The sequence below is a fragment of the Sceloporus occidentalis genome, unplaced genomic scaffold (assembly GCF_023333645.1).
Source record: "Sceloporus occidentalis isolate IW3139 unplaced genomic scaffold, rSceOcc1.0.p SCAF_2, whole genome shotgun sequence".
Lineage (NCBI taxonomy): Eukaryota > Metazoa > Chordata > Lepidosauria > Squamata > Phrynosomatidae > Sceloporus > Sceloporus occidentalis.
In genome coordinates this window covers 60420907-60440557 of record NW_028316982.1, presented here as the reverse complement: position 1 = coordinate 60440557, position 19651 = coordinate 60420907, and the positions used below count along the sequence as shown (strand labels likewise).

At 43.5% G+C, this 19651-nt stretch overlaps 1 protein-coding gene across 3 annotated transcripts in view; it reads right to left on the bottom strand.

Annotated features, from left to right (window-relative positions):
• LOC149318434 (A-type potassium channel modulatory protein KCNIP2) overlaps positions 1–15539 on the bottom strand; it is a 176444-nt gene extending 160905 nt beyond the window's left edge. For all 3 annotated transcript variants that reach the window (XM_089509721.1, XM_089509720.1, XM_089509722.1), the window contains exon 1: positions 15372–15539. In XM_089509721.1, coding sequence (XP_089365847.1) covers positions 15372–15444 — 73 coding nt within the window. In that variant the 5' untranslated portion in view covers positions 15445–15539. The remainder of the gene's footprint in view (positions 1–15371) is intronic.
• Between the last annotated feature and the right edge of the window lie 4112 nt (positions 15540–19651).

Sequence of the window (19651 nt, the reverse complement as noted above, 5' to 3'; positions counted from 1 at the left end):
AATTTTAAAAAATTCTGGGGCCGCTCCTTTCTCCTCCCACTGAGCTCCTCCCCTCACACTATCTCTTAAAACATTTTAAATGGAAGCAGATGAATACCACAGCCTGTTTCTGCCAAAACGTATGTGTTTGAGGAGCAGTGGTGTCACCCCCCTTTAGAGTATCACCTGGTGCAGTCTGAACCCCCCTAGAGACACCACTAAGCATAGCCTATATTAAGTAATGACAACAACAATAATGTAATGACGTCTGGAGGGGAAAAGCTCCCTATCCTATTAAAGAATGTTTGCTTGGTATGTTCTTAATAATACCAGGAAATCTTGAGAACCCTAACCCCAAATCAGCAAAGGCAAAATGCTAAATAGCTTATTGCTGTGAAAACACAAGCTCCATTTGGAATCTGAAGCAGTGACAAGAGCGGATTGTAAGACATAAACGCTGAATATGCACATGCTACAATGTGGACCAGCCCTGAGAAAAGTCTGGAAAAAGTGGGGAAAAATGAGAAATTGGGAGGGGGGAACAGGGAGAGAAACAAAACTCAGTATCTCCACAATGGCACTGGTAGTGCTGCCTGGATTAGTGTCTGTAAATGAATTAGGGCAAAGTTTGTCAAACTTCATCACAGCAATTCCCACCCCATGTCCAAGAAAAGACAAATGGCTCAGGCCTCTGCAACTATAAATGACAAAATGAAGACAAATTAGCCAACAAAGCACATTCCTGTCTCAGGCACACAGCCAAACAGATCGATGGAAAGGAAGGGGAGAGAGCAAGACACACATGCCCCAGCACAGAAAGAGGGACTGGTGAGAATTGTGATATTTCCCCCTACATCTGCTCTGACACCATCAGTCAACACTGAAGCAGAGGAAGAGCAAAGAGATACACACCCAGGGCAGGGCAGATAGATTTAATGCTTAAGCTAATGGAGAAGTAAATCTTTTTGAATACGGGAATCGGCACTACAAGCAGAGATCTTCCACTTACAGTAATTTATTAAAATTTGAAACACATAATAACATGACTGTAAGGTAGGGTGGACAAGGGGTAATCCTGGCACCACATAAGTCCTGAAAGGCTCTTTCTGGGGCCCTCAACCCTCCAGGCTTCACACACCACCCCATTTCTGACCACAAAAAGTGTGAATTACTGCTCCAAAATCAGCAATTGACCTCTCAATCATCTGCTGGTGACTACTTGCAGCTCTGAATGGAAGCCAAAAGATCTACCTCGCAGGTGCCATTGGAGTGGCAACTGAAAGACCAGGTGGCAAGTATGGATGTAAAATATCCTCTGCCTCAAAGTTCTTGCATTCCTCTAAATCTCATTCTCATTCTGTCCTTTTCTCAAATCAGGTTACAAGACTTTGTTTTTATTCTCTAATAGAAATTCATACACCTTATATATATTTATCAATTGACTAAAGTGTCAATGTAAAGAACACATTTTGGCTATTCATTCAGTTATGTGCATATCATATCTCTGAAACACACTGTAAACTTTGCAAATGTGTGAATATTTGAAGCATGATGCAATTTGCCTCAATAAGAAGACTTGGGAGATCTGAACTAGAAATTGACATTCTTCATTAAGATCTTAGCCCCCAAATTATTTTCCATCTCTAGTGGCACCCCGCAAAAACTTTATCCCTAACTAAATGGATTTTAAGTAGCCAGTTTCCCTGATGTATATAGGCTCCCTGTACTCTTTCTAGTGAAGTGGCATTTGCTTAAAGCAGGTGAATCTCTCTACTTGTGAAATGGCATAACGGGAGCACATCCAGATTGCAGAAGGCCTCTGCTTTATCTTCATAAACTTAGGCCCAATGGATATAAACTGTTATCTTACCCCAGTGGCAGGCATAGTGAGGCTCTGGAGAGGTTGCAAGTAGCAAGGCAACACATTTTCCTTGCTTGCTAGTACAACCACACAGGTGTAAGTTGGCCATGTCTTCTGAGCATGGTATACAAGTCCCACCTGCTCCTACTACTTTCTAAAAACCTTAAAGCATTTCCCTCAGACTGGAAACTAGGATAGTCTGTGGCATTGAGACTTCCTGGCTTGCTTCTTAAAGAGGTGGAACACAACAAACCCATCCACTTTGTCCTTGCCCCAGTCAAGGCATACATTAGGTCTGGGCAATAGATGGTATGCATATCCTCCTCATCACCACTTTTTTAGTTTTTAAGGAGAATCACACTCCCAGAAGCATGTTCCTCCTTGAAAACAAAGAATGAACCCTCCTTGTTTATGTGTGAAAAAGCAGTGGGTTTAACCATCTCAGCACCACCAGATGATCCTGAGGGTCAGGGCAGAAAAAGAAAAGGGTGCAGGTTAATATTACCCTACTGTCTACATCCACCTTGGGGCTATCCTAAAACTTTGAAAATCTTTTTTATGGCCTGCATAGAACACAGGAACACAGGAAAAGAAGCCAGTCATTGCAAAGAAGATTTGCAACAAAATGTTCAAGCACAGAATACTCCATTTCAAATTTTCAGCTAGTCTGCTGGCCATGCCCTTTAGCCAGACATTCTGGGTCCCTCACGTATGTGCCCTCTGTCACCCTTAGTTGACCTTTGATATTGGCTTGAAATGAAAAGGGAAGTTTGGTCAAATAGCCACTGGGGTGCCCTGACATTAGAACACCAGAGATCTGGCAGACTTGGCTTGAAAGCACTAGTGCATATACAGAAGACAGGATAAGACTTTTTGAGGTTGGAATCTACACAATCCCTTCAAACAGGGGTGTGATGGAGGGCAGTGCATCTGGTACCTGCCAAAAGGTCAGGAATCAAAGGGTACTTCCTTCTGGGGATGACACCTTTTTGTGTGAAACATCCAAGTTGAATGCCTTGCTATTTCCCCCAGACCATTCTTGCTCCTGGAAAAAATCATTTGAACTGGGAAACTGCCTCAGGACCCCAGACCATTCTTGCTCCTGGAAAAAATCATTTGAACTGGGAAACTGCCTCAGGACCCATTTCTCCCTACCAAATGCCTGTTTGGGGCAGTTCCAATTCAGTCTCAGCAGAATACAGACAGACACTTTCCATTTCTCTCCTGATTTCTAAGCACAAAGCCTCAGTACATGTTGAGCCAGAATTTTCACTGCACACCCTCACCCTCAATCAGAGCACTTTGTCTGAACCAAGTAACCTATTGGCCTACCCTCCAAATCACTATTAGTGATACTACATTTTACATTGTTAGCTCTTGTATGTGTATAAGTGAATGTTTCTGTGTGAAAGTTGATTTTCCCCTTGTTATTATAAACAAAACTAACCAATTTGGCACCTGCCTCTGGAGTTCTGGGTTTGGAACTGATACACATAGGTGAAAAGTCCTGGCATTGAGTTGACCAGGCCCTCTCGCTGCTTCCCATTGAGCTACATTAATTCCCCACTGAAGTTAATAAGTGGGTGCCCTCTCAGGATCCCCTGCAATTTGGGTAACAATTCCATTCTACCTCTCCCCCACCCCAGTTTTCCATTTTACTTTCCAATCATTTACTCAGCATTCCATTCCCACTGAACTCTCCCAATCTGCATTGCACTGCACTGTTTATTTTCATGATCTCCTCCTCTTAGAACTCTCCTCCCAAATGTCTGGTCACACTTGTGCACACTTTGTACACACACACACACACACCCCACAATACGCTGATAGTGTTGCTTGGGCTTCATAAGGATCCACATCCCACTGTGAAAGAATAAGTTCACTATGCTATATAGGGATGGATATAGTGTGTGGGTTTTATACATGTTCAAAGTATTCCAAATATATTCTCTTATTGTAAATGTCACATTTGCCATTCCTCTACAAAGAATGACTTACGTGATTAGGTAACTAACTTCTAAAAGGGAATAGGGACATTGCAGAGATGTAAGGTATCTATCTACTCATCAAGCACCAAACCTACAGAGTGTAGGGATACAGGGGTTCAGAATGTGTGTGTGCGTGTGTAAGTTGGTAACCAGTGAAGTAAAGAGATGTAAAAACAAAGAGACATTTTCTTCTCTGGTAAACCAAAACCTCACTCAGACATGGTGTTATAGCAAAAGCACAGTAAGATAAATGGCCTGCTTTTAGAAGGCATAGCATTAGCAGAAGACCTGCTCACCCTGGGTCATCTTTTCTAAGACTTCATGGCAATGATCACTCACATCTTTCGGTCCACCAGGACCCTAAATCCTGATTCCCAGGCACAGATTATTTTGCTTCCAGTTAAAAACATACAAATTTTATGTTGCTTTCCACTTTACCCCATTCAGTAGGTCATTTTCGTCTCTGAGACTAGACACCATTCAACCCTTAAACAAATGCTGAAAATAAATGGAAGGCTGTTACTTCATGTAGCACATTCTTTGTTCCCAAAGTGGTTCACAGTCTTTAGCTCATTAACCTGAGAAAAAACCCTGCAGAGGTAGTCATTACTATTCCCATTTAACAGGTGACAAACTCAGACAGAGAAAGGAATGTGTCTAGAGCCAGAAGCCCTTGCATGGCTTAACTACCCACTACCCACTCTCACTTGCACAATTACAGTGGAGTTACAATGGGAATAATTTATCAGGTGCAGACAGAGTCCTAAACAGCACAGATTGTTAAATCTTAATGATGGTCAGGAGAATAAGATTGCATGGACTGGAAACTGAAATTACGCAGCTATTATGTTGAAATAAATGGGTAAGAAACCATGTGACATATAGTCAGTTCCTGATTCACTTGTCTGCCCTCTGGAAATCCCTTCTGAGGCCTGCCAGAATGGTCCCCTTTTTGTTGTCCTTCCATCAATAGATTAAGATCTTTTTCTTCCTACAGGCTTTCAAAACAGAAAGCTTTTAAAGAATGAGCTAGAAAGTGCTGTATTGTTTTAAACTGAACTATTTTTAACTTCTTTTTTTAATCTTTTTTTGCATTGCATTGCATTCTTTTAATCCTGTATTTTAATACTGTGAATAGTTTAACTCCATTTTAATGTTCACTTTTTGTATGTTTTTAATTGTATCATTCTTTTAAATTGTAATGTGCTCCGAGTCCCAATTTTGGAAGAAAAGCAGGATACATAACAATAACAAAAAACAACAATAATGTGGTCTGTAATTTCCTCAGAAACCATCTCAGCCCAGATCTTCAAAATATTACCACTTATTATTATTATCATTATATTTATTTATATCTCACATTTGTCCAAAAAGTGGGACTCAAGGTGCCTTAACATTTTGAAAACCAGCTAAAAATATGCAAGTAAACATTAATATGAAATTAAATAATTCACAATAGTAAAATGATTTTAAATTATACTTTAAAAGATAAAATGCAATTAAATGATAAAAAGCAATTATACCAGTTTAGTTTAAAATATCACAATACCCACAGCCCATTCTTTGAAACCTTTATGTTTTAAAAGGTTATAAGAATGAAATCAGCATCAGCATCAATTAAGTTCTTATCCACCTCTCCCCAAGGCTTGAGGTGGGGTACAATATAGATCAAAATACATAAAACCATTTTAATATGTATTAATAATCAACCATAATAAATAATAAAATCATCCATAAAATTGAAAAGACAACAATTTGAAATTCATACTTTAAATTCAACTGGGTAGAGCTGCCAGAAGAGATAGTTAAATCTTGTTTTAAATTGTTTTAATATTGTTTTAAATTCAGTCAGCATATTTAGCTGTCAAATATGCAATCCCAGCAGGTCATTCCACAGTCTAGAGGCCGCTGATGAAAATGTCCTCTGGGTGCCAGTCTAGTCCTGGCTGGTTGAAATCAGTGTTCCCCATGGGACCTGAGTGTAGGGGGTGGATTATACAGGAGGAGGCAATCCCATTGGTAACCTTGACCCTAACCGTGAAGAGCTTTAAAAGTAATAACCAACACAATGTACTTTGTGCGGAGGCTAACTGGCAGCCAGTGGTACATCACTCCCAGAAGTACCAGTGATCAATCTGGCTGCTGTGTTTTGAACTAACTGAAGTTTCCAAACTCGGTACAAAGGTAGTCCACTGTAGAGTGCATTGCAAAAGCCCAGCCTTGTGATTACCAGTGTGTGCACTATTATCTTTAGGTCTTTCAGTTGTAGAAGGAATATAACTGGCATATCAGACAAAGCTGATAATAAGCAGTCCTGACAGTTGAAGAGATGGATGGAACTGACATTTGGAGAGATGGATCCAAGAGCACTCCCAAGCAGCAAACACAAACTTTTAGGGGGAGTATAACCCCATCCAAAACTGGTTGACATACTTCCAGCCCCAGAGTAGGATCCTTAATAGTAAGCACCTCAGTCTTGCCTGGATACAGTTTCAGTTTGTTTTTCTTCATCCAGCCCATTACCTCCTCCAGACATTCTTTGTGTGCCAGCACAAAAGCAGCGACAGCAGGAAGGCTGCCATTCTGGCCTCAGAGTCTTGGGGAAGCCACCAAGAAGGCCCTATTTTGCATCCCTACCAGTTATGCTTATGATGGTGATGGAACTGAGAGAAAAATCTCAAGGCTCAAGCAGGTTCATACAAGGAGATAAGGTCTGCAAGATAGCTTGGGCCTGAGCCACATAGGGCTTTATAGGTCAAAACCAGTATTTTGAATTGTGCCTAGAAACAAACTGGCACATAATATTGCTGTTGTAAAGGAGCTGTTGTAATAGTAGTATGGGCCCTGTAACCTGCCCTGGTTAACACTCTTTCAGGACTACAATTTTCATAATCTCCCCAGCCAGCATGGCCAGGGGGATTCTGGAGGTTGTACTCTAGACAGGGTTGAGGTTTCCAAGCTCTACCTCAGCCAAAAAAGTACTAAAATCAAGATGCCATCAAGTCTGTCCAAAACTGTGCCTGAATCTCCCTGGCCAAAAGACCTGGAATCCATTGGAGCAGTTTTATTCCTACAATCCCTAAGAGACAAGGCAGCCACCAGACCTGGCTGATTAATCACCAGCTTCACTGTATAGCAATCTGCCTTAAACCAAAGTAAAAGCACTTTGCTTAATGAAATCATTGCTGATAAAAAGGAAAGCTGGGTGGGGGTGGAGACAGAGAGAAAATCCAGTCTGTTGGATGAGTCAAACCAATCTCCTTTTCCATTCCTCTATCCCAGCCTTCCCCAATGAGTAATTGTCATTTTATCAACCTAATTTAGAGCTCTTAAGAAATAACTCTGCAGGGTTATTAGTTCCCTTCATAGGAAACACATATAAGAAAGGGTCACCCAGAGCTCAGCCAAGGTAGATGTGTTCTTCGGTCTGGAATGCTATTTTTCAGAGCATGGAAAAGTTATTGTTTTGGATTATAACTCCCAGAATCTTCCAATTTGCCATGCCATGCTGGCTGGAGGATTTTGGGAGTTATAATCCAGAAAGTAACCCTTTCAAACTCTACTATTCCCCATCCTTATCCCTACAGACCAGACTTTTCCAGTCATCATCATTTCTTTCAATGCCGTTTGGGTGAGAGGGATTTATAATGTTTTTCCCCATTCACCCCTCCTCCTTTTGTTCCTTTGTGCTTGAATTCTGAGCTTCTGCAAATGCAGCAGCTGCCAACTCCACTTAGACACTTCTGCAATCATCGAGGGTGTGCGGGTTGCTTGTTCCCAAAATCTGGAAACCACACAGTACTCATGCCAAGCTCCAATCACACCTAAATCCTGCCAATGGGAAACCTGGAGAATCCTAGGCTCTGAGTGGCTTCTTCTCTCGCATTAATTTACAAAACTCTGCATAACCTGTCTTCATCTTCATCACACCTTCTACTTCCGATTGCATAGTTTGGCTCTTCTTTCCCTCACATTCTAAACCCACTATCTGTCTCCTCGTTCATTCCAAACTTGGGTCAGGATGCCTTGGGTCACATATTGGGAGAAAGGCAGGATGAAAAGAAAAGAAAATGCTCAGAATTTCATCACAAATAGCTGGGTTAATTCAGCCTCTCCTCATCTCCTCTCTGTGTTACCAGACCAATTAGGCACCTGAATATTGTGTGGTTTGCTGGCAAGGATTAGCTTGGGGATATAACTGTAAAATGGCAGTGTCAATCCTTTTTCATTTCTTTTGAAATACCTACAAAACCCCTCAAGTTTAGGACAAGGAACAGCCCAGGTTCCAAGGAGAGTACAGGCAGGGCAGTTCATCTTGCTTTGTCTGGGTGTGAAAGAAGTAAGTAGGCACCCAAGTTCAAAGGAACCATCTTCTGTCAGGGGACCAGTCCCATATGGAAGATGTCTAGACACATGGGTTGCCATGCTCAGTTCTGTCAGGCCATCATCACCACCACTCCCATCCCTAACTCACTGGTCCCTGCTTCCCCAAGACTGACTTTCCTGTTACCTTTGTTAAAGCTCCTCCAACTTGAGCTGCAGTACTTTGGCTTTCCTGGCTCCTCCACAGGAGAAATCCCAACTGCCCCAAGGTGTCACCTTGCATCATGTCCAGGTGCCCAATGGGCTGCTAAGACATCTTCTTGCTTTTGTAATATGGGCAGCCTCAAAGCAATAATCAGCATGCTTTTTCAGATCCTGCTGGCACTCCCATAACCACCGCCTGGCACAGCAGCATGAAAATCCTATCCCCTCAGATGGGAATAAGAAAAATTGTTAATTCCGCTCTTCTGAATTCCCCCTGAATTGTTGAGCAGTTATGACAGATGCAAATGTTGCAATCATTTGCAAACCCAAAGATTCAAATACAAACACAACCCCTCATCCCAACTCCCTATCAGTAGGACTGCATCAGCCATTCTGCTAAACCTACCACCAGGCATCTCTTTTGTCCTTTTCTTCCAGAACCAGTATAAAACAATCTTAGAGATGCAATTCAGCCCAGAAGCATCCTGGGCATGTAGCCCAAGATACCACCTTGTTCTCTGCCTGTAATTGCATTTCCAACACCAGCACATTGTCATCAGTGCTGCAGACCTTATTCTTGTCTCTCCAAACTCACACATTTTGTCACAAACACTCAGTTCATCCTCTACTCATGTCCTCTTGGATTCAAGCCTAGCTCCTGTGAACCAGCCTCTGCACAATTCCAAGAAAAAAATTAAAAAATAAAAATTCAACAACCCATCCATTTTGCAGCAGGATAGCAGCACCCATTCACTCAGCTGCACACATACACCTCCTCACACAACCCACAGAGGAAGGTGAAACCACAGCAAATCAGATGCAAACAGGTAATCTAAAAGTAGGGAATTTCCAAGCCAGGAAAGCAAAAGAGATGACAATCTCAGGAATGGACAAAGCACAATAAAGAACAGATGACATGTAGTACAATATAAATCACTACAGTATAAGACTTAATTCCCAAGGTGCAGCATCCCTGTAGGGCAAAATACTTGGACGTGGTACTCTCATCATAGGCAATTTGGACTACTCCGGAGGTGTAGTCTGGGCCAATCTAGGCCCACCTACTTTTACTGACAAGACATAAATCAGATACCATTATCCCCACAGTCCTCAGGCTGTGAATCTGGCTGAATCAAAATTGAAATTAATAAGAACTGATATTGTCAAAGACACTGTCTTTGTTTGGAGGAGGTGTGGAGGAAGGAAAAAGGAACAAAATCCAGGCACAGAGTCTTCAAAAGAGAACACTAGCAAAAGGACCAGAACTTGTATGAGTATTTATGTGTCTGTATCTGCAGACAGGAGCACACAGGAAAAGGTCATTCATGCTCACACTCTTCTTGCCTCATACACACATGTAATCCTTTAACCAGCAACACATAACACCAGCATACTTCCTAAATCAGGGTGGGAATTGTTTGCTTTTTCAGGTGTTGTTGGACTGCATCTCCCATCAGCCAAAGACAGCATAGTAAATGGCAAGGGATGCTAGAAGTTGCAGTTCAGCAACCTCTAGAGAGCTGCACAACCACCATCCCTGTAGTAAACACATACACCCTACATGCTACGTACGCACAACAATTACATCTCTCTTGTTTTGAACATTTAACAAACTACTCACGAGACAAAGCAAGGGAACACACTGAAGGTTTTTTGTTTTTTTAAAAAAAATCCTGGATCCTAACATGGCTTGCCAAAGGTCTTGAACCTCTTGATAACCAACAGTTTAGAAGCATTAATTTTTAAAGACTCAAGCTCTCAGAATCTCCATCACCTGTTCATCTGCCTGAGAGGAAGCAACCAAATGTTGTAATTTTTAAACAAACATGGGCATTTTATGCATTAGGTAGTATGGCTACTGAACATGCTGCCTGGGAGATTTTGAGAGTGAGAGTCCAAAAAATCAACTTCACCAAGTTCTGAGAGATACCTGGTGCATAAAGTGCCCACACTTGTTTAAATATCATAACCTTTGGTTATCTCCTTCTAGGCAGACAAACAGGTGATGATCACACCTCCATCACTTGCCTACCCACTGACAGGACCAGACTGCATGCTTGGCCTTACATTTAATGCTGAAAGGGATTTTAATCACAATCCCTCTGTGGGCTGTAAGGGGGGAAGATCAGGCCAGCTGCTACCTTGCAACCCCATCCATAAATATGCCTGGCATTCCCAGTGGGTGGCTTGGAAGAGGCAATATGACTTACAGCAGCTCTTTACCTGTCACTATAATGGAGTGAAATAAATTTATGCCTTGACAGGGTCCCAAAGCACACTGTAGGCTGTTTCTATAGTGATCATTCACCCACTGCCAAAATGTAACCATCTCTGGGGTTGAACGCACCAGCTGTTCAGCGTCAACAACATGACAAAGTATTTTCAAGAAGACCGTTTGCTGGACACTAGGGGCTGGGGTTGGAAGGGGGGAAACCAAGTCACAGAGAAGAGGAAAAAGGGGTTACCAGAGCTGGAATATGCAAGTGTCCAAGACTTGGAGGCCAACTTCACAATCCTTGGCAGGTCTGATGACATTTACAAAGTGATGAACAATCAAGACTTGAAAATTAATGGTTGTACTGTAACACACATTTCTGTTTATTGCACAACCCACACATGAAGCATGAGTAGTGAAACAGATCATGAATTCATGCAGTATCAGTCACATAGTATTTGCCTGGTGCAGGTTTTAGTCCCTACCATGGGAGCTGTAAAATGGAGACAGCCAACAGTTTTTAATGGGCATTCACAGGAAGTCAAGGAGATGCTGCTGCATATGACGTACCAATTGGTAGTGGTGATGGTGGTAATGGTGATGATAAAAATGATGGCAGTTTGCTCCACTATGGTTCTCTATAATTTTTTAAGTGTCTGGAGTGCTTTGAAGAGCTGAACATCCCATTTTTGCCAGAATTATAGTGAGTCCAAGGTAACACCTGTACTGCAGAACCAACAACGGCACTATCATAAACTGTTCTAGACTTTTTAAAAGTTGCTTTCTTCAAAGTCAGGTTCATGGAAACATACTAGTCAGCCATTTGTGAGGGCAACTAGCTCTAAATAGCTCACCAAATAGCTCTAGGCCCATCGCTCAAATATTTCTCACTCCACTGCAAGATTCCCAAGGAAAGAGTGTGGTGCCAGTGACATGCTGAAAATTTCCCAGATTTGCCCAGATAAAGCAAAACAGGCTGGATACAGTGGCTTTTAGATATTTTTAGTCTAAAACAGATAGAAGTAGCTAAAGGGAGGATGGGGTAACCCATAACTGATTTATGGGGTTTTCTGTACTTGCAAGTTCCCTATAACTGGCCAGGGTGATAGGATCAAACAATGAGTGAACCAGATCCTGAATCCAATAAGGTTTTCAAACAGAGCTGTTTCTGGGTGGCCATATGTAGTGGCATTGGAAGTGAACTGCAGTTTTATGGGCATTCCTGTAATATCTGAGCATCGTAACATTTGGCCGGAGCTCTATATTGCTTTTCAAGTACTCCACTGGCCAAAGGCAAAATAAAATACTTTTGGAAGCATTTGTAAACTTACAGAGACACAGAAAGAGATTCTCTGTGATTGCTCACTTCAGTTGACAACACAATCTTTAAACTGCTCACTCACACAAGTTCACTTTTTGGTGACTCCAACCTACTTTGAATGTTTTTGTACATGCAGCCTCACTGCTTTGCTGAGAATCCTTTTAAATGTTTTTTGGAGTTTTTTGGGCTATGAGGCCGAAAAGTTTATTCCTGACGTTTCGCCAGCAGCTGTGGCTGGCATCTTCAGAGAATGCTGGAATGCTGGAATTTCCAGCATTCTCTCAAAGTGCCAGTCACAGCTGCTAGTGAAACATCAGGAATAAACTCTTCTAGAACACAGCCTCATATCCTGAACAACCCACAAAAACTATGGATGCCAGCCGTGAAAGCCTTTGACTTCACTTTGAAAAGTTATTTAAACCAGAATGTATCCCATCCCAATCTGGATATAGACTGTAGCCCTGACCTGTACCTAGTGATGCAAATAAACCTGGCTTTTGCCCTCCTCGCTGTTTTCGATGACATCCATAGAAGCAGTGAACAAGTCAAGGACATTTTGCCAGGCAAGCACAAAGAGAACAATATTGTCCAAGTCTACTAGGAAGTAATTTTTAATGACAGTGCTGGTAACATCAGGGCATAGGGCACATGTTTATGTGATTTTCAAATTGCATAGTTTAAGTCACACTATACAAGTGCGATTGTGTGAGCGTATGTAGTGTTTGAGGAGGAATGCAGCATAGACGTTGAGCAAAAATGTAAACAAAAACATGCAGCAGATATCTGAAAATGATGTGACAGCAAATGACTAGGATAAGCAGAGGAGCAGGTTCAGAACTTGACCTGCCTGAAGCAAAAACACAGTTGACCTAAAGACAACATCTAGTCACCAGGCAAATCCCTTGGAAAACATATTTTCTTTGAATCTGCTAAGAAACTGCCCTCTAGTTCCAAGACAGAATTTTGCTCAGTGGTTAACAGAAATGAAAATGAAAATGAAAAAAAATGGTCTGAATATGAATTCACACACTTTGGAGACTGTACTATTTCTATACCACATCTTTCCTTAGACAATGAGTTTTACTCAACTTATTCCACAAAGTTTTACTCTAGCTACCCCACAAATTTACCTCTGATATATTAAGAACTACCTTCAGTGAGGTTTTTACATTTTTCTTTAGTGACTATTTTGGATTGGTTTTTCTCCCCTTCCCCTTTTTGGTCCCTGTAATGTTAACTTTCATTTCAAAATAAAATGACATTCCGCAACGGGGGGAAAAGAAAGAAAAAGGGGAGGGAGGGAAAGGGAGAATGAATTCATGATGTTCAGAAACAACCACCTCAGATAGCCCTGGCTCTTTGCTAGCAGGGATCGGAAAGCACAATGTTTGATCTCCGCTGTGCCTCACTTTCCTTTAGATAAAGCGGAGGGCAGAAGTAGACCTGCCTGCTGTGAAATCAAGGCTGCTACCTGGACAGCAGCGGATTAGCGGCACAATGCTTATGACTCCCCAGCAGGCTCTGCAATCAAAGGTCACAGCCTGGGAAGCATTCAAATTTATTTTTAACTCAATTTTGATTTTAAATCTATACAGATGCATTAAAGTCACCAGAGACAGTTAAGTTGTGTGGGCTTTGAATTCCTACTAGGCTCAAAATATCTCCCTTCATCACATCTCTGTAGGTGAAGAACCTCTCTCTTTTTTTATTCTTTTGCAGGCAATACATTGCTCCAGCAACATTTAGGGGCAACAAACAAGGGTGCTTTGTGGGGACTGGTTTGCTGGGTACACAGAAGAACTCAATGGCGTTGCTGAAACCTAGCACCATGGACAGTTCCAGGCTTCCAAACTGCAAGCCCCATAGCTGTGGGATTGCTTTGCAGGTTTGGCTTGAAGGCCCCAACCACAAAGGTCCAAAACACACTGCAGAAATCATCCTGGCTCAATGCTAGGGAATTCTGGAAACTGTAGTTTTGTGGGACATTTAAGCCTTCTCTGTCACAGAGCTCTGGTGCCACAACAAACTACAGTTCCCAGGATTCCCTAGCATTGACCCAGAGGCAGTTACAGTGGTCTCAAACTAGATGATTTCTGCAGTGTGTTTTGGACTCAAGTCTCCCAGATTCTTGCTTTCTTTAGCAAACTAAATATCTCTCAGGCAGAACTTGATGTTGTCTCTCAGCATCTGGAGGAAGCAGAAGAGATTTAAGTGCATCCCTCCTAATATGACGAACTGGCCTGCCTCATGTGGGTCACGCCAAGCTCCATCCATGCAGTGAGGTGCCTCAGTCTTTGACACAGGAGTTGGGAGATGCCATCCATCAGGACTATGCTGGAGTCTTGGAAAGTGGGCATCAGAGCCCAGCACCTAGAGCATGTGCCATCTCCCAAATCCCAAGTAAACAAGAGCCTTCTTCTCCAGCATGCAAACACACACCTGGTACACAAACTGAGACTTGGAAACACACATCTAGTACACAAACTGAGACATCCTTACTTCCAGCCAGCATGCTTACACCCAGATGCCAAAGGGGAAAAGTTGAGGTGCCAACAGCACTGCATTGCAAGATCCCTAAGGAAAGAGTGTGGTGCCAGTGACATGTTGAACATTTCCCAGATTTCCCCAAAATGCAAAGCAGCCTGGATACAGTGGCTTTTTGATATGTTTTAGTCTAGAACAGATAGAAGTGGCAATAAAGAGGATGAAGTGACCCATAATTGTTTGGTAGATTTCTCCATACTTTCAAATTCCTGGTAACTGGCCAGATACAAGTTTAGTTTAGAACTGACAGAAGTGGCTAAAGAGGAGATGATCAATGGCTGGGATCAAGCAATGGTGGTCCAATCAGATCCTGAACCCCAAGAAGGTTTTCAAACAGAACTGCGTCCGAAGTAGCCGGTTGTGGAGTGGTCCTGAAAGTGAATGGCAGCCTTATGGCCATTCCTGTGATACCTGAGCATCCCAAGGGGGCAGTCGAGGGGTGCTACCTGACCTGCCCCATAAAAATACTTTCCCATATTTTGTGCAAGGATCCAGTGTCCGGCTTGTTGGGCGCAATGAGCTTACGCAGACTGTAAACCGCTGAGAGACTGCTTAGGCTGCATCCACACTGGAGAAATAATCCGGTTTGGCACCACTTTGACTCTTTTTTCTGGCTCAAGGCTATGGAATTCTGGGAGTTGGAGTTTGTTGTGGGGCCCACAACAAACTCCAACTCCCGGAATTCCATAGCCTTGAGCCAGACAACAAGTTAAAGCGATGCCAAACCGAGTTATCTCTCCAGTGTAGATGCATCCTTAGTTGGGTATGAAGCGGTATAGGTTGCTCTAAGGGCAACCTCTGAGGAGTGAGACCTTTCTTTCCCCTTCTCCAGCACTTGGCTCCTGCAGGGATGCTGCACCTTCTCCCCTCTCCCAGGCCCTTTCCCCCCAAGCCCCCCGGGGCCCTCGGCTGCTGCCCTCCGGCGGCAGGACTCACTGGTCAGCTGGTCGTAGGAGCCGTCCAGGTCCCGGGAGTCGGAGAGGCTCTCCTTGCGCTCCTTGCCACGCATCTTGCCTCTGGCCCCAGGCGCAAGGAAGAAGGAAGGAAGGAAGGGAAGAAAGAAAGAAAGAAGGAAGGGCTCCTAGAGAGAGAGAGAGGGGGGGGCGCCTCTGCCTTCCCTCCCTCCCTCCCTCCCTCCCTCCCTTTTTCTCTTTCCTTCCCTTCTTCTCTCTCTCCCTCCCTCCTTCTTCTTTTTCTCTCTCTCTTTTCCTTCCTTCCTTCCTTCCTTCCTTCCTTCCTTCCTTCCTTCCTTCTTTCCCTTCTCCCTTCTTTTTTCTATTTAATTCTTTCCCTCCTTCCTTCCTTTCCCTTCCTTGTCTCCCTCCGTCCCTCCTTTTCCTTCCTTCCTTCTCTTCTTCTTTCCTTTTTCCTTCCTTCCCTCTTTCTTTCTTTCTTTCTTCTCTTTTCTTCCTTCTGCTTCTTTCCTGCCTTCCTTCCTTCCTTCCCTTCTCCCCTTCCTTCCTTCTTTCTTTCCTTCCTTCTCTTTCCTTCCTTCCTTCTTTTCTTCCTGCCTGCCTTCTTCCTTCCCTTTCCTCCTTCTTTCCTTCCCTGGCCCTGGGGGTCTTTCAGGGGCGCATGCAGCGTCCGGCTCCTTGGCAACCGAGGAAGAAGCCCACGACGCCGGCTGCTTGCCTGCCTGGCTGCCTGGCTGCCGGGAGAGTGGCTTGGCTGCCTCTGCTGCGCTGCCTGCCCTCTGCTGCTGTGCCCTCTCCCGGCGCCAAGAGCAGGGAGCAGGTGCCCCCTTGGTGCCAGGCAGGGAGGGAAAGGGGGCCCCAGACTCCCTCCGGAAGCCCCGCTGCTTAGCCCTGCTGCTCCCGATGGAGGAGGCCCTTTGGGAATGGAGGAGGTGGCAAAGGAAAACTCAGCAGGCGCCCACCTGGCCCTGGAAAGGCATCCCTCTCTTCTCGGTCCGGATCAGCATGGAGGACTTTGGGGAATGCAGCCTCCTGAGCAGAAGACGGAAATGGAGGACAGGACCCAAGCAAAGCTACAAAGACTCCAACATGGACATGCCTGCTTCTTCTTAGTCTTCTTCGAAATGGAGGACGGCTGGGGACTTCCTCCTGGACAGGAGGCTGGAAGGGAGGGCATCTCCGGGAAAAGGAGGACCCCTCTGCGGCCCTTTTTCTCGAGGCAGGGGAACCAGACGTCCTTTGTCCTCCTTTTCCCGGACACACCCTCCATCCCAGCCTCCTATCCAGGAGGAATTCCCAAACGTCCTCCATTTTGAACAGGACACAACAAACTACAATGCCCAGAATTCCATAGCCTTGAGCCATGGCAGTTAAACTGGTGTCAAACTGTATTATTTCAGCAGTGTGGATGCAGCCCCAGTGACATTGGTCCAAAACACACTGCAGAAATAATCCAATCTGAGACCGCTTTAACTCCCCTGGCTCAGTGCTAGGGAATTCTGGGAACTGTAGCTTTGTACAACATTTAGACTCCTTTGTCAGAAAGCTCTGGTGTCATAATAATTTACAATTCCCAGGATTACATAGCAGTGAACCAGGGCAGTTCAAGTGGTGTCAAACTGGATTGTCTCTGCAGATTGCTTTAGACCACCAATGTAGAAGTGATAAGGGAATAAAACTTTTTGTTTGGGTTTTTAAAGGAAGATGTCATACTAGAAGAGCTTCACCTGTTGGATTTCACCCTCTTGAGGCTTCTAGCAGCACAAGGGACCTGCCTGAAGTATAGAAACAAGCCTGAAGTCAACTGGAAAGGGAGAAGGGAGTCCTCTGGAAACTGCTTGGGATGGAGAAGGTGAGTTTTCTCCTTGAAGGTATAAAACAGGGACGTTTATCACACGGGAGGAATTGCTCTTACTTTTGAATGAAAAGAAAGTGAGGCCAGAATGCATTCACATGAATTCTCTAGTTCAGCAAATTTACGTGAATTTGAATTGCATTCAAACTGACTTCCCATTGCCCGAAAATAGCTTGCCATTGCCCAAAATTGTGTGTGATCACCTCTCACGCAATAACATGAAACCCCATGATTATGTTCTGAATGACTTCCCATTGTCCGAAATTGCGTGTGGTAGTCTATCACACAATAACGTTAAACCCCATGATTGCATTCGGATTGCCATTGGATTATACTTCCAATTTCCCTTGTCTGATAACATCCTTTGCTGGGCTTCCTTCTCTGCAGATTCAGCTACAGTGGTCTCTCCACATTCGCTGGGGTTAGAGGTAAAAGACCCCCATGACTGTGGAAAAATAATACACACACACATATATATTCTTTTTACTTGAGAGAAGACCTCTCTGTGAACCTCCAGGCCCTCCAGTGCAACTCTGTGGCCAACATCTGCCAGATGTTGATCATAGAATCATGCTGGAGGACCTAAAAATGCCTAGAGAAGTGTTTTCTCGAGGGATTTCTAGGTTCACCAGCACAATCTATGGCAGAGTCATGATGGAGGACTTAAGAGATTCCTAGAGAGAACATATTACAGTAATATGTCGCCTTAGTCGATGATCTTCGTCTGGGCACTGACAGGGGTAGTGTGACCCTGTTGGTGCTTTTGGACATCTCAGCGGCCTTCGATACCATCGACCATGGTATCCTTCTGGAACGCCTAAGAGAGCTGGGTATCGGTGGCACTGCGCTCCAGTGGCTCCGGTCCTACCTCTCGGGTCGGTTCCAGATGGTGAGGCTGGTGGACAGTTGCTCTCGTGAGCTGACATCAGGCATCTCTCAGGGCGCCATTCTGTCCCCCATGCTATTTAACATTTACATGAAGCCGCTGGGACAGATCATCCGGAAACATGGAGCTTGGTGTTATCAGTACGCTCTCCATGTCTCCGACTGACACAGTGACTAAGGAAGGCATCTCTCCTCTGGATGCCTGCCTGGGGTCGGTAATGGGCTGGATGAGGGAAAACAAACTCAAACTGAATCCAGAGAAAACAGAGGTACTCGTGATAGGTACCCCAAGTCCAAACAGAGAAATTTGTCATCCAGTCCTGGATGGGGTCACACTTCCCCTAAAGGACAAAGTCCGTAGTTTGGGAGTACTCTTGGACTCATCTCTACAGTTATCATCCCAGGTGGACACGATGGCCAAGAGTGCTTGGTATCAGCTTCGGCTGATACGCCAGCTACGTCCCTGTCTGGAACGAAAGGACCTTGAAACAGTAGTACATGCATTGGTAACCTCTCGTTTGGATTTCTGTAATGCGCTCTACATGGGGCTACCTTTGTACCAAGTCTGGAAGCTTCAGTTAGTCCAAAATGCCACAGCCAGACTGGTCGCCAGACCTTCAAGACAAGATCACATAACGCCGGTATTAAAATCTCTCCACTGGCTGCCAATTAACTTCTGGGCCCAATACAAAGTGTTGGTCATCACCTTTAAAGCCCTACATGGCTTGGGCCCGAGTTACCTGGAGGAACGCCTCTCCCTACATAATCCGCCCCGCACTCTTAGAACTACAGGGAAGCTTCTACTAGAGCTTCCCAGAGTAAGACTAAAATCTACCCACCAAAGATCTTTCTCGGTTATGGCCCCTTCCTATTGGAATAATCTCCCAGAGGAGATACGGAGTATCCCTACATTGGAAATGTTTAAGAAGACGCTAAAAAAATACCTTTTTCAATTGGCATATCCTTCCAATTCGTTATAAAGTATATATTATAGAATTTAAATCAAGACTAAAATATGTTATGATTGATACTGTATGCTGCTACATTGATAATGTTTTTATAGACTGTTATTAACAAATTATTATTATTTTTTGATGTTTATATTTTAAGTAGTAAGTGTTTATATTGTTCTGTTGTTTTATATTCTATTGGAATCCTGCTTCGATCTTGGGAGAAGCAGAAATTATAAATAAAATGTATTATTATTATTATTATTATTATTATTATTAAAAACCGCATATAAGCAAGATTACGGAACTAGATAAATTGACGTGTTTATTGAGAGATATGAATTTTGATCAATACAAAAATGAATGGCTCCCAGTGATTAATTACCTAAAGATTGAAAAAGGAAGAAATGGTACAATAGCATTTGAAAAATAAACTCTATGCTCCTGGTATGAAGATAGATTAAACGTCATTCGAGAATAAAGGAGTTAGAAAGTTCCAGAAGCTGTAATATGGTATGAGAACAGTAGAAGTAAGGACAATGTTCATAATTTGTTAAAGGGGTTTTATAAACTGTTTAATCAAAAGAATTTGAAAATGAATAACAAAGAATG